Source organism: Erinaceus europaeus, chromosome 14 (genome assembly GCF_950295315.1).
Source record: "Erinaceus europaeus chromosome 14, mEriEur2.1, whole genome shotgun sequence".
Lineage (NCBI taxonomy): Eukaryota > Metazoa > Chordata > Mammalia > Eulipotyphla > Erinaceidae > Erinaceus > Erinaceus europaeus.
The window spans coordinates 45,840,399-45,854,904 of record NC_080175.1 but is presented as its reverse complement, the minus strand read 5'-3'; the positions used below and the strand labels follow the sequence as shown (position 1 = coordinate 45,854,904).

General features: G+C 50.9%; 1 protein-coding gene across 3 annotated transcripts in view; it reads left to right on the top strand.

Annotated features, from left to right (window-relative positions):
- The window catches only part of RPTOR (regulatory associated protein of MTOR complex 1), a 352,764-nt gene that overhangs the window by 238,119 nt on the left and 100,139 nt on the right, over positions 1–14,506 (top strand). For all 3 annotated transcript variants that reach the window (XM_060171822.1, XM_060171821.1, XM_060171823.1), the window contains exon 7: positions 1,462–1,521. In XM_060171822.1, coding sequence (XP_060027805.1) covers positions 1,462–1,521 — 60 coding nt within the window. The remainder of the gene's footprint in view (positions 1–1,461; positions 1,522–14,506) is intronic.

Below are 14,506 nucleotides of genomic sequence, written 5' to 3'. Positions count from 1 at the left end.
GGACAGAGAGAAATGGAGAGAGGAGGGGAAGACAGAGACGGGGAGAGAAAGATAGACACCTGCACACCTGCTTCACTGCTTGTGAAGCGACCCTTTGCAGGTGGGAAGCCGGGCCTTGAACCGGGATCCTTACACCAGTCCTTGCATTTTGCACCATGTGCGTTTAACCCGCTGTGCTACTGCCCAACTCCCCCACTTTTCTTTTTAAGGCCCTCTCTCTTCCTCTCCTGCCTGTTTGCTTCCTCGTGGTCATTTTTTATAGTGTTTCCAGAGTATGATTATTGTTATTGGCATAAGGATTAGTCTGGTAGAAATCAGTCTGCCATTACTGGAATCCAGAGGTCCTGATCCAAAAGCACGTGATGGATAAAGAGACAGCTCAGAGGAAGCCTGAAGTGTGCCTCCCTCTTGATGTCACTTGTGCACTGAGGGCTCCTGGCTTAGTGAGACCAGGGCCCTCTTGGGGCTGGTCCCACACTCTTACCATGTGGACACTGGAAGCAAGAGTCCTATACAAACCAACTGGAGCACTCAGGCCTGCCATGGTGGCACTCTTGTCTCCCACTGCCAACCAGATAGGCCACTTCTCCCAGCTTCCCCAGGGAGTGGCTCTCAGTTTGTCACAGGGTTCCCAGGGGCTGTCTGTGTGTGAGGATCCCAGGTCTGCCTCTCTGCCTCTCTTCCAGATGTCACTCAGTTTCTCCCTGAACACAGCCTGGCCCTTGGCCCGCCCACCCTCCAGTTCTCGTCTGGTCCTCATTCCACTGAGTGACACATGACAGCCTATGATAAATGGGTCTGTTTGTGTGCCCACAGCTGTCTCCATGTTTTCAGAGGCAGTTCATTTGTTCTTAGATTTTTAAGTAGGGGTGTTAGAAGCATCGGCTTCCTGCCTGTAAAAGCACCAAGTCACCTTGTGGCTTTGTCACCTTTCATTCACTCCAGCTGTGCCTGCACCCCTGCGAGGAGGGGACCTTGGGCATCTCCCACTCCCTTCTCCCCACTCTCCGGATATTAAGTCTCAGCTCTGGCGTGTGTGATTTGATGATAATTAAAATGATATTACTGAATATGCTTTCCTTTGTCTCCTTGGCACATTTCTTTTGTGTGCCTGGAGGGGCTCTGTTCACCCTCCTGCCCCCACCCCAAGCCCTTTTTCAAGAAGGAAAAACAGAAAGAAAAATTTAGTCTCTCCACTCTGTAGGCAGAAGCATTCTTTTCTGTTCCACCTCTTGGCACTTGCCTACCCCTACCCCCACCCCCACTCAGAAGCTTATAGTGTCACCAGGGTCCTGCCCACCACAGAGGACTTTCTTCACGGATCCAGAGGCTACCGGAACTCAAATCTCCTTTTGCTACCAAGGCAGCCACTCCTTACCTTGGTCTTTTGGCACTGTCTCAGGGACTGTTGAACTTGTAGAATTCCCTTGGTGTGATTGCCCTTGTCTTCTTTCTCTGCAGGTTCTGCATGCAGAAATGTGTAAGCCTGGTGCCTGGAGTCACGCTGGACTTGATAGAGAAGTGAGTATGCAGGGGCTGGTGTGGCTGCCTGGCTGGGCCCTTCTGCTCTTACATTCCTTTCTCAGAATCACGTCCTCTCAGGGGATGCCATGTTTCTCTTTCATGTGGCAGTGTCCTTTTGTTCTCCGATTAATGGCATCTTTGTGGCTGTTACCTGGGTGCTTAGCAGAAGCCGGGGCTAAATGCCATCAGATTAGAGGAGAAGCATAAAAACAGTCCTTTTGAACATGAAAACACTCCCAGCTCGAGAAATGTGGCTACACATGCTAATCATTTCTGTTCCTGGCTGTGGTTTCAAGACCAGAGGTTGGCTTCATCATGTTTTCCGCAACTTGCCATATAGTTTTGCTGCTGCTGCTGCAGTGTCTCAGCCCTGCCCCTTCCGTGCTCTATCTCAGAAAGGTGAGAGAATCCCTGGGGCACAGATACCGTCCCTCCCAGTGTGTCTGGACTTGAAACCCTCCCAGTAACCCCACTCCTTACTCACCTTTGTTGGTTCATCCTAACTCACCCAGGTTCATACCCCAAGCCTGCTGCTCCTAGAACTCACCCAAGAGCATGGCTCTCTGAGCCCTAATGCAGAGCCACATATACAGGCAGCCCAGGCCTTGCTTTAGTTCAGGCAGATGGAGAAAGCAAACGGACTATACCTTTCTCTCCTAGACGCTAAAGGCCAGCATGCCTGTAGGTGTTGGGGAAATACAGGGGATGTGAGGCCTCAGTGCCAATAGGGGCAGGGGGACAACTCCAGGGCAGCTTCCTGTATGACAAGAGCAACATGCTGATAACGGGGGAGAACTTGTACTGATGTGGAAAGGTCCGTCAGATTCATTACTCAGTGAAAAAGTCAAATGGGTATCATGTCAGATTCTAGGAAGTAGTTTTTCATGTGTTGTTTGTTTTTGAGGAGCCAGGGCATCATGTGTGTAATTTCACTGCTTCCAGGATGTGTTTTCATTCAGCTCAGGAGGCAGGGAGAGGGAGAGATCCTCAGCAGTAGAGCTTTCTCTGTCGCCAAGGTGTGTATGCTGGGACTCAAACCAGGGCCTTGCACGTGCCCTACCAGGTGAACTGTCTCTTCAGTCTGCCAGGAATATTCATAAAACAATCCATAACCATGTAGATATGTTTAAAGAGCCTAAAGTGATAAACTTGTAGTTTATTCTGAAGAGGAGGGTGGCCTTTGGAGAAGGGGTGGAGCAGGAATGTGAAGTGACATTCAGATCTTCCATCTTTAAGAAAGGTTTTTACCAGACTGAGAGTACACCCTTCACCATGTGTGAGGACCTGGGGTGAGCCCCCAGCCACGACATGGGACACCATGCACAGGGGAAGCTTCACGAGCAGTTTGAGCAGTGCTGTGGGGTCTCTCCTTCTCTCTGTCTGTCTGTCTTTCTCTTTGCCTCCAGGGTTATTGCTGGGACTCATTGCTGGCACTACAAATCCACTGCTCCTGGTGGCCATTTTTTTCCATTTTACTGGATAGGACAAAGAGAAATTAAGAGGGTAAGGGGAGATAGAAAGGGAGAGAGACACCTGCAGACCTGCTTCACCACTCATGAAGCAACCCTCCTGCAGGTGAGAAATGGAGGCTCAAACCCAGATCCTTGCACAGGTCCTTGTCCTTCGAACTATGTGCATTTAACCTGGTGCGCTACTGCCCACCCCTCTCCTACTCTCTCTCTGTCCTTGTCTCCTATCTGGAGTAAAGAAAAGGAGAAAGGAGTCCACCAGAAGTATTAGAGCCCTAAGGCAAGAAGTCCCAGCCAGGGCCATTGAAATAGCTTACCTGGAAAGTGTGCTGTATGTGACTCAGGTTCAAGCCCGGCCCCCACCGCATGGAAGGAAGCTTCAGTGCTATGGTCTCTCTCTTTCTCTCTCTTCCCTCCCTTTCTCCATCCTTCCCTCACTCTGTCTCTAAATATAATAATAAATAAATAGATTTAAGATTTTTTAAAGTCCGGGGGCTGGGTGGTAGTGCAGCGGGTTAAGCACACATGGCGCAAAGCGCAAGGACCAGCATAAGGATCCAAATTCGAGCCCCCAGCTCCCCACCTGCAGAGGGAGTCGCTTCACAGGTGGTGAAGCAGGTCTGCAGGTGTCTGTCTTTCTCACCCTGTCTGTCTTCCCCTCCCCTCTCCATTTCTCTCTGTCCTATCCAACAACAACGACATCAATCATAACTACAACAATAAAACAAGGGCAACAAAAGGAATAAATAATAAATAAAAAAAATTTTAGAAAAACTTACAGGAGTCGGGCTGTAGCTCAACGGGTTAAGTGCAGATGACACAAAGCACAAGGACCAGTGTAAGGATCCTGGTTCGAGCTCTGGCTCCCCACCTGCAGGGGAGTCACTTCACAAGCGGTGAAGCAGGTCTGCAGGTGTCTGTCTTTCTCTCCCCCTCTCTGCCTTCCCCCTCCTCTCTCCATTTCTCTCTGTCCTATCCAACAACAACAACAACAACAATAACTACAACAGTAAAACAACAAGGGCAACAAAAGGGAATAAATAAATATTTTAAAAAGTACTACTTACAAATATGTTTAAAGAATTCACACAAAATATTATTAAGACACCTACAGACACATCACTAAGCATGATTTCTCCATTTACAAATCAATTCTGAGGGAGAGGCTGCTGCCTCCCTTCCCATTATGGATGTCAGAGGGGCAGCAAGAAGGGCTGGCAGCCCCTCTGCCCATGAGGCCTTTGGTGCCAGAAGGGGTGGGTAGTTGTCTCTGACACAGGACCCTGCACACCAAGGAGAGTGCAGAACCCCTGCTCCCACCCGGTTGTGGTTCTGGAAAAGACATGACTAGAGACAGAACTGATGAGCAGTGCCAGCGGCTCAGAGTGCACAGAGGGGTTGCTGTGGGCCTTCCCCCAGGAGAGGAGAGACAAAGTGGAGTAGTCGCTGTCCTTCGAGGGGGCTGGTTGCACAGGTCTGTTGTCATAGAGCTACAGCACAAGGACAGCCTGGGAAATGCGCTGACATGTACAGTGGGGAGCAAGGGCAGGACGCTGAGGGAGGCAGCAGGGAACTGAGCTGACCCTGAGGACAGCAGGCCAGAGGGGCTGAGCCCAGGGAGTAGGGGGCATGCATTTCCTTCCAGAAAGGTTGTTCTTTTGCTCAACAATGAAACTGGTCAGCAAGGATCGTAAAAGCAGAAGTAGAGTGGCGAGACAACTCACCAAGGAGGAGCCTGCTTTGCCATGAGCACAAAACGCCGGTGAAGCCTGGCCCCCACTGCATGTGGTATCTCTCCCTCCCTGTCTCTGGCTCTGTCTCTCTGAGAAGATCAGCCTAAAGTGGTAAATTCCCAGCAGTAACAAAATTCCAAAAGAGGTAGGAAAGAAAACAGAATCACCTTTTATTTTTTACTGATTTGTTCATTTTTTTTACCAGAGCCCTGCTCAGCTCTGGCTTATAGTGGTGCAGGGGATTGAACCTGGGATTTTGGAGCCTCAGGCATGAGAGTCTCTGCCTGACCATTATGCTATCTACTCCTGCCAGAAACACCCTTACTGGTTAAGATACAGTGTTCACTGTTGGTTCTTTTCCTCAATCATGAGTTCATCACTTGCAGCCCTGTGTTTTCTCCAGACACAAGGTGTTCCCCCTCCTATCTCAGTGCCAAATGAGTGATGGTCAGCACTGTACTTGGATTTCTGAAGGCTCAGAGCCAAGGGATCTGCACAGTTGGCCAGATGCTCAAAGGTGGGGGGAGGGGGAGAGACTAGGTTTACAGAAACATATACTAACCTGTCATTGACACCACAGTTCTGCATATGCATCTGTGGGGGCTGGCAACCAGGGAGGGGCTGTGGCAGCAGGCAGATGTGACTGGAACCTGCCCTCACCCTTAGAAGCGCACCCTTCTGGCATACTTGTCCATCTAGAATCTTCGTTAAGACTACCCACCCGTTTTGATATGAGGCCCACCCACCCCAAACACAAATCCAAAGAGTTTGGCTTCCAAAGATAATAAAAACAGCTACCCTCATGCCCCACACAGCTCTGGGGAGGTGCAGGTCCCGGTGTGGGGGTGTAGGAAGGAAAACCCAAGCTTCAGACAGGCCCCTATCATAGAAGAGCTGCTGTTGGTGAGTTAGGGGTACAGGCATGGAAAATGCACCCACTTTTCCCTGGGGGCCCTGGAAGATGCAGTGTCCTGGGGCTCACGATGGAGGCAAAGGAAAGTGAGAGCTGGCAACCCGCCATTATTGGTCATGCCCTGGGACGTATGGAGCTGGGTCTCGGTCACTGTCTTCACACACAGATCTGCTTGCCCCGAAGACCGCTGCCCTTGGAGCCCAGGCAAGGTCTACTGCAATGTAAGGGTTGTAATTTTTTTTGTTGTTGTTATCTTTATTTATTTATTGGATAGAGACAGCCAGAAATTGAGAGGGAAGAAGGTGATAGGGAGAGAGACAGAGAAACACCTGCAGCACCACAGCACCACTTGTGAAGCTTTCCCACTGCAGGTGGGGACCAGGGGCTTGAACCTGGGTCCTTGCGCACTGTAGTGTGTGTGCTCAACCATGTACGCTACCACCCAGCCCCAGGTTGTATTTTTTTTTTCAATCCCAGATTCCAGCCCTCAGAACTAGAAAGCACTAGACAAAAGCCTAGACACATAGCTCCAAAACATAGCCAACAACACACCTGTCTTGAGAGACCAAGCATGTCTTTGTTGCAACTGGTTTGGGAGACTTGGCTGTTGAAAAGCAAGTGCCCTTGTTCTGTTTTATCAATTTTAGGATTTCTCCCCAGTTAAGCAGTCTGAACAAGTCCCGGCTTGCTGAGCTTGCCCTGCCATCACAGTGCCAGATGACTGCAGGCAATTCCTGAGCTGAAAGCCACGTCATTTTCACCAACTTTGTTCTCACTTGCTGAAGAGGTTTCAGAATAGGTGGCTTTTGATCCTAGAGAATGCTAGGACTGTGTCCTGTCTCCCTTGATGTTTTGGGGTCCCCTGTGCCCCACAGGGACTGCTGGCTACCAGAACCAAGGCAAGTGCATTCAAAAGCACCACACCCTAGAGTCCAGAGCCAGGGGTCCTACAGAGCCTCCTGCCCCCCTTACTGGGACTCTGCTCATCCCCACAGGACCCCCTGTACGTGCCCATGTCTCTAGAGCATACAACTCCAGCCCTCTCTGACACTTATCTATAGGGACTGCCCATCCCCAAGGCCCCCATTGTATGTACCCCCAGCTTGGAGCCACAGGGAAGGCCGGGCCCTCAGGAGAAATGGTTCTGTATACAATTGTATGCTGAAAAGTCCAGGTCTGGATTCCACCCTGGCTGTTTGCCAAGCCTTCAGTCAGACAATATGAAATCAAAGTGTGAAAGGCAAAGGGAGAGGAACCCCAAGATCTCAGTCAGGCTAGGTGACCTTCAGATAGACACATGTGTGGGGTGCCTCACCACCACCACAGAAATGAGCAGCCCTGTGGGCACCCAGGCCCTCCCTGACCATAGAAGACATGCACAGCCTTCTCTGTTACTTTTATTTTTTTTAAGATCTATGTACTAATTTCATGAGAGTCCAGGGCACTGCTCAGTATATAGCACTGGTCTAAACCCAGAGCCTTCCTAAAATGCTATGAGTGGTCCTTCATTCCCACTCCTACCTGGAGGCTTGTTTCCAGCTCACTCAAACTCACTCCTCCCAGAGTGGCCCTGAGTGTTCCTGGCTGTCCCCAGGATCAGTGAGCAGGAGGGCTGTCCTCTTTGAAGATGCTCTTAGGGATGACTTTCAAGCGGTGCCCTGTAATGCAGGGCACCACCCTGCAGGCCCCCACAAGAGAGCAAAGCTGGACCGTGGTACCTTCCCCACCACCACTGCCTGAGCAAACACTTCATTTTAAACTCTGTGTGTGGCTAGTGCTAGTGTGGATTCATAGGCACTGAGCCCCAGTAATAATCCTGGAGGCAAAAAAAAAGTTAGGAATTGAGCACACATATCACCATGCTCAAGGACCTAGGTTCAAGCTCCCAGTCCCCATCTGTACAGAGTGAAGCTTCATGAGTGATGGAATAGTGCTGCAGGTGTGTCTCTCCCTCCCCCCACTTTCTCTCTCTCCTCCTATCTCCCTACCTCTATTTGTCTCTGTCATAGGGAGGTGGGAAATGATGACCTAGAGTGGTGGGATCATTTAGGCACTGAGCCCCTGCAGTAACACTGGTGGGAAAAAAAAAGAGGAACTTGAGATATTTTAGTTAAAAAAAAAAAAACGAATGCTGAGAAAGTAAGTGGCTACCTAGGAGTTCTCAAGACCTAGGGAACTGCCAGGTAACTCCTCATGTTCTTGCTCACTGTCATGGGCACTGCTACAGGAGACAGGCTGCAGCCCCTCACTGACACTAGCACTAGAGCAGCAGCAGCATCCACCATCCCTGTGCCCACATTCTCCCAGGGGACACACGAGGCCCAGGGCTCTGGGGGGATTTAAGGGCTTGTTTGCATTACAGTTGTAGGACCAAGTGGGAAAGGCTGTCTTTGCCCATTTCCCTACCTTGGCTTATGAGTCCCTCAGCTCTTCTTTCTGAGCAGAATTCTAAGTTCCAGGAAGGACTCGGAGAACCCACACATGGCTGTCCTGCTTTAGCTCCTGCAGGGACATGATAGCCTCTAATGTACCTCAGTCCTGGTCCCCATACCACAAGCTTGAGGGACCTAAGACAGGGAGGCTAGCCGCCTGGGTCAGGGTTTTGTTTCCTTTGAATTGAAAGATCTGCAATTAGTATAAGGAGAATTTACAATAATCCCTCCCTCACATCTCCTGCTGGGGAGGAGCACCCAGGTGAGGGGGTACCCAGTGCACCCTCACACCCTTGCCTAAGCTCTCTAGAAACTTCTCTGGGGCTCTGTGTGCTCTGGTCTGCAGGGCCAGCCTCTAGGGGCTGGAGCATCCCTGACTCCGTGATGGCTAGAGAGAAATCTTGCCCCACCTTCTGGCAGCAAGTGGTATTACATCCCAGGAACTACAAGGCCCAGAGGTTGGGGTGAGGACTTCAGGGTACTTTGGGACCTGTTTTTCCAGCCATCTTCATAACATGGACAGGGGGTTAGGGGGGCACGGAGAGGGTGTGGGAGCTGCCCTAGCTGTCATGCTCCCACAGGTTCTTCACTCAGAGCCCAGCCTGAGCACAGTCTCCATATCTTTACATCACTACAGGAGCTAGTGGGGAATTTCGAGGCAGCACAGTGCTTCCATAGTAAATGTGTGTCTTTTGCTCCAAATATCCCCTTCTCTGAAAGCAGGGCCACTCACAGCGAGGGTCCTCAGGAGTCTGCGTGTCAGCTGCCCTCCCCTGTCCCGCCCCCTCTGTCAGCGGGGTTCAGAGTTCCATCACAGATGTAGGATGGTCTGGGCAGGGTGTGTGCGTTGTGATTATTCAGCAGTCTTTGAAGCTGGGAAAGGAATTTGTTTTCTAATTAAGCTGCCATGTCTGGATGTAAATTACAGTGAGCCCTCCCCGGTTTCTAATTATCAGAGAGCATCCAGCAGCCTGATGGCTGGCCGGCACTGGAGGCCTGGATTCCTGGAGAGAGGGGCGATGCAAAGGGACATTTTTCACTCCCCCAAAAATGGTGTGCTTATACTTCACTAGAAATGTCTGGGTTCTCGGGAAGCCCTGTGGAGTCAGAGAGACTCTAACTCCACCAGGAAACTGCCCATTAGAGCTGCTCACTGCAAGTGCAGAATGAACCTGGAAATCTCCAGGGTTATCGCTGGGCTTGGTGCCTGCACTATGAATCCACTGCTCCTGTGGCCTCCAACTTTTCCTTTTTTTTTTTTTTTTTTTTTTGGATAGGACAGAGAGAAATTGAGAGGGAAGGGAGGGTAGGGACAGAGAAAGATAAACACCTTCAGACCTGCTTCACCGCTTGCAAAGTGACCCCCTTGCAGGTGGGGAGCCAGGGGCTCAAACCAGGATCCTTACTCATGTCCTTGCACTTCGTATTATGTGTGCTTGACCCGGTGCACCACCACTTGGCTCCTGGAAATCACAACTGATGAGCTGCTGTGCATCATGTGTTTTCAGTGGCTCACAACCCAGCATCTTAAAGAAAATGGATCTCAATGCCCTACTATTGTAGGGTGGTGGCAGCTGGGAGGCCCGGCCCTAGGCTAGTTTGGACTAAGAAAGGGCAGGGGGAGGGGCAGTTTCTCTGATCCTTTAGTCGGGAATCAGGAACAGTGGAAACAGGTGTATCTTGAGCTCCTGCAACACAGTGCTGCTTGCTGAGGACTTTGCTTTTTGCTCTCTCTCTCTCTCTCTTTCTCTCTCTCCTTGATGTTGATGGAAACTAACACACTTAGATCTTAGGTGACTTTCTTGAGCTGAGGGCTGAAACCCAGGATCAATTCTACAGCAAAGTAGCAATCAGCAATCTCTTAGCTCAGTACTGCATTGAAGCAACAGCAAGGTCCTGTCATTTTCCTTCTTCCTTTCTATCCGCTTAGCTTGGACTTCTGGGAACAGTCCAGTTGCTTTATGTAGCTATCCTACCACTCGGAAGGTCCCCTGGTCCTGCTGTCCTGTGCAAAGAGCAAGGCAGCTCCACGTGTGGCTCCATCCTGACTCCTGGCAACCAATCACATTGCTCTTAGTTGACTGGAATTTAGTGATCCCATAGTTGCAAAGTCATTCGTGGCTGGGGAGACAGCATAGTGGGCATGCAAAAAGACTCTCATGCCTGAGGCTCCAAGGTCCCAGGTTCAATCCCTCAGAATCACTACTAGCCAGAGCTGAGCAGTGCTCTGGAAAGAAAGAGAACAGGAGGGGGCGGGGGTTAGAGAAGGGGGAGGAGAAGCAAGGGGAGTGAGGGAGGGAGGGGGGGATGGAAATAAGGAAGAAAAGTCAATCATGAAAATCAGTATCAGCTAATAAATCTTGTGTATGTATGGAACCAGGGCCTTGCACATGTGCTAGTTCATTGCATGCAGGCTGAAGAGAGGGGCTCTACAGCCCCCAGAGCTCCCCCAGTGCTGCAGTACTTCCTATATGGTGCTGGAGATCAGAACTGGGCTACATGCATGGCAAGGCAGGTGCCATACCTGGTGAGCTCCTCCCTACTCTGTAGAGAAAGGAAGAGAAAGGGGGAGAGACCTGCAGCACTGCTCCCAACACTCAGAAAGCTTCCCCTCTGCAGGTGGGGATGGAGTATTGTCCTCCCACGTGGCAACATGTGCACTCGACCGGTGAGCCCCCACCTGGCTTCCCAGTGAGCTCGCTCTCTGACCCTCTGCTTGATTTTTGTCACATCAGCTAGACCCTTTCAGGGGAGTACTACGATTGCCCATATTTTGGTTTGTTTTTTTTCCTCTTTGTCATCACCAGGGCTTCACCTGCCCAGGGCAGCTTCTTCAGGTAGAGAGAAAGAGAGAAGAAATGACACCACAGCTTCCCCCAGTGTGGTGAGGGCCAGGCTCTCAGCTGGGTTGTGCTTGTGACAAAACACCCTCCCAAGTGAGCCATCTTGGTGTCTCAGTTTACCAACATCATAAAGACAGGAGCCCAAGGAACCAAGCCGGAAAGAAGGCTCCCAGCAGCCAACAGTCAGGGCATCTTGGATCAGCCTCTGTCAGTGTGGAGTGCAGGAAGGGTGAATTGGGGCTTCTGGGGTACTGAAGCCAGACAGGAGTGTCTGCTGAGGGCAGCATAGGCCAGGTTGAGGTACAGATTGCTGCCACAAAATTCATCACCCACAATGGGGATTTACTCCACCATGGAGTCAGAATCATCTGCACGAATCATGTTTGAAAGGGAAGCCAGGAAGAGGCGCCTGCCCTGGTGCACACAGCACCTTTCCAGCATCAATATCTTGTAGCAGCTGGTTGAAGGAGATGGATCAGTAATTCATTAGCGCCTGCCACTCTCTGCTGAGGGATGAGTCACAGGAAGCTGATTTAGAAGTGAGGTGGGAGAGAGCCAGTCCCAAGAGATGCTCTGCAGTGGGAATGTGAGTAACTGATGAAGCGGAGGCTGGCACAGTGTAGCCCCCCATGCACACCCACCCACCTGCCCCCTCTCCGGGCAGTACCCCTTCCCACCAGCTCCTCTGTCTCAGGCTTCTGATTTCAGGGTCCCAGGGGGTACCTGCTGCTCCTGGGGCCATGGGATGTGTAGGTCCCTGGGCCCTCTGTCCTAAGGGTCTTGGTGCCTCCTGGCATCCAGCAAAGTGTGTCCACCTGGTTCTCAGGCAACTGTACCCCCACCCAGACTCCTGGTTGCAGTGGTTTCCTGCTTTCCTTTTCAGCAAGCAAACAAGTCCCAATTTGTTTTAATTTAACTTAATTTATTTTTTAATTTTCCTTTTTGTTGCCCTTGTTGTTTATCATCATTGTTATTATTGCTGTCTTTGTTGTTGGATAGGGCAGAGAGAAATAGAGAAGGGGAAGACGGGGAGAGAAAGACACCTGCAGACCTGCTTCACTGCTTGTGAAGTAACCCCCTGAAGGTGGGGAGCCGGGAGCTAGGACCGGGATCCTGATGCTGGTTCAAGTGCTTTCTGCTCCCACAAGTCCCAATCTTAATGATAACCTGCACGCAGAGACTGCAGTGAAATGTGAACTCCACGCTTCAAGGAAAGGAGGGGTCCTTTTTAGATCCCTTTGTGGGGGGGGATGTTGGTTTATTATACAAGGCTGTAGTTGTCACAGTATGGCTTCCTGTCTCCCCATGATAGATGTGAACACAACACACCTTCCACCAGCTTTTTTTCTTTTTTGGTTATTAGTAAGGTTTCACTGCTCCAGGATGACTTTTTCAGATAGAAAAACAGAGGACACCTCAGAATGGAGGCTTCCCTCAGTGTAGTGGAGCCAGCCCCACAGCAAGTGCATGACCCAAGTGAGCTACCTTGCCGGCCTGAGCTTGTCCTCTTCCCCACCATGAAGTACTGGATTTATTGGGGTAATGATGTCAGTTTATAAAACTATATGTCTTAGGGGTACAATTTTACACTTCTTCATTATGTGTGGGTGTAGGGAGACAGCATAGTGGTTCTGCAAATGACCCTCATGCCCACCAGCTCAGTACCCAGACTTCTCCACCACCATGCATTCGGACTCCCACAGCCTACACACACACACACACACACACACACACACACACACACACACACACACACACACACACGGAGTTGCTTGACTTTGTCCCCTTGTTTTGTTTCTCTGCATCTTATGTATGAGCAGGGTCTCCTGGGATTTGTCTTTCTCCTTCTAACATTTTAGCCCAGGCTAACCACCCCCCAACCCCCCACCACTCTAAGGATGTGGCTGCAAAAGGCAAGGTGTCCCCTCACAGATGGATGTGTCCCACTGTGCATGTGTGGCCCGAGGCTTCTCTGTCCACTCTGCTGCCATCGGGTGGTGATGAAACTGGGTGCACATTTCTGTATCCCCTTGGCTCAGTGTTGAGTGCTCTGACAGGCACAGGTGGGCAGCACATGGAAGTCATGGCCCAGGTGCCAAGACACAGGCTCCCCCTACACACCCCATCCTGAGGGTGGACCCTGTGCCTCAGTGCCCCTCTACTGCCCTCACTATGCCAACATGACGTGCAGTGCCTGCCCTCATCACCTCACCTCAGCCCCACCAGCTCGGCCTAAGGCAGCAGGGACTTGCTCAGAGTCATTCTGTGGGGATCCTGGCTCTGCCCCTCACACTGGCACCCAGGTTTGCTCCACATACTCTTTTTTTGGGAACTGTACTCTGCCCTCTCTGATGTGAGCTTGTTGACTTTGATCAAGAAGTTCCTGTGTCCCTGCAGGACACCCGCTATGGGGAAGGGAAGCAGATGTTCTGAGGTGAAACAGCCTGTATGTACTTCCTGGGTCATTCATTTATTCATTCAGCAAAACTCTGTCAGAGATTTGTGCTCTGTGCCAGTCCTTCCTGTTTAGACTCAAATGTCCAGACCCCAGAGTATGCCCACATATCACATGTGCAGCATGAGACTCGGTAGCGCCAGTCCCTGAGGGAGAAACCAAGCTTTGTAGTTGGGAGTTTTTGCTCCAACAACAGGGAAATTCCACAGGAGGAACTAGCTCCCCCCAACTTGATAGGGAGGGGGGGACAGGCATGACTCTGGATCAGTGGATCGATTTAGGAGAATATTCAGAAGTGAAGAGCCATGGGGTACAGACCACACCTCTATGTGGAACCCAGTAGTGCTGGCACCAGGGCCCCCAGGCAGAGGCTTCTATGAAGGAGGCTTCAGACATGAAGTCCACCATAGCCTGTTCAGAAGAGGCTAACCATGGCACAACATACCTGCTCTGTGAGTTAGGCCCAGAGTGAGGGTGAGGCCAGGTGGTGACAGTGACTCCTGGGATTTGGAGCTCATGTCTGCCAGCACAGGCTCAGAGAAAAGCCAGGGCAGCAGACCAGGGCAGCAAGCACAGCCCAGCTATATGGGGGGCTCTCATTTGGTGTTTTAATGAATTCACAGAGGCACAGGGTTTATAAGTACCTATACAGTCCTGCTTCGCATGGCTGGGAGGGGCTGAACTGCAGTCTTTCACAGGCAGAAATATTGGTGGCAGTAGCTTGGGTTTGTTTATTTGTGAGAGATTTTTCACCAGTAGTTCATTCCTCCTGTTTCTTTTCTTTTTTTTTTTTTTTCCTCCAGGGTTATTGCTGGGCTCGGTGCCTGCACCATGAATCCACCGCTCCTGGAGGCCATTTTCCCCCCCTTTTGTTGCCCTTGTTGTTGTAGCCTCGTTGTGGTTATCATTATTACCATTGTTGATGTTGTTCGTTGTTGCATAGGACAGAGAGAAATGGAGAGAGGAGGGGAAGACAGAGAAGGGGAGAGAAAGATAGACACCTGCAGACCTGCTTCACCGCCAGTGAAGCGACTCCCCTGCAGGTTGGGAGCCAGGGGCTCAAACCAGGATCATTACGCCCGTCCTTGTCTTTGCGCCACGTATGCTTAACCCACTGTGCCACCGCCCGACCCCCTA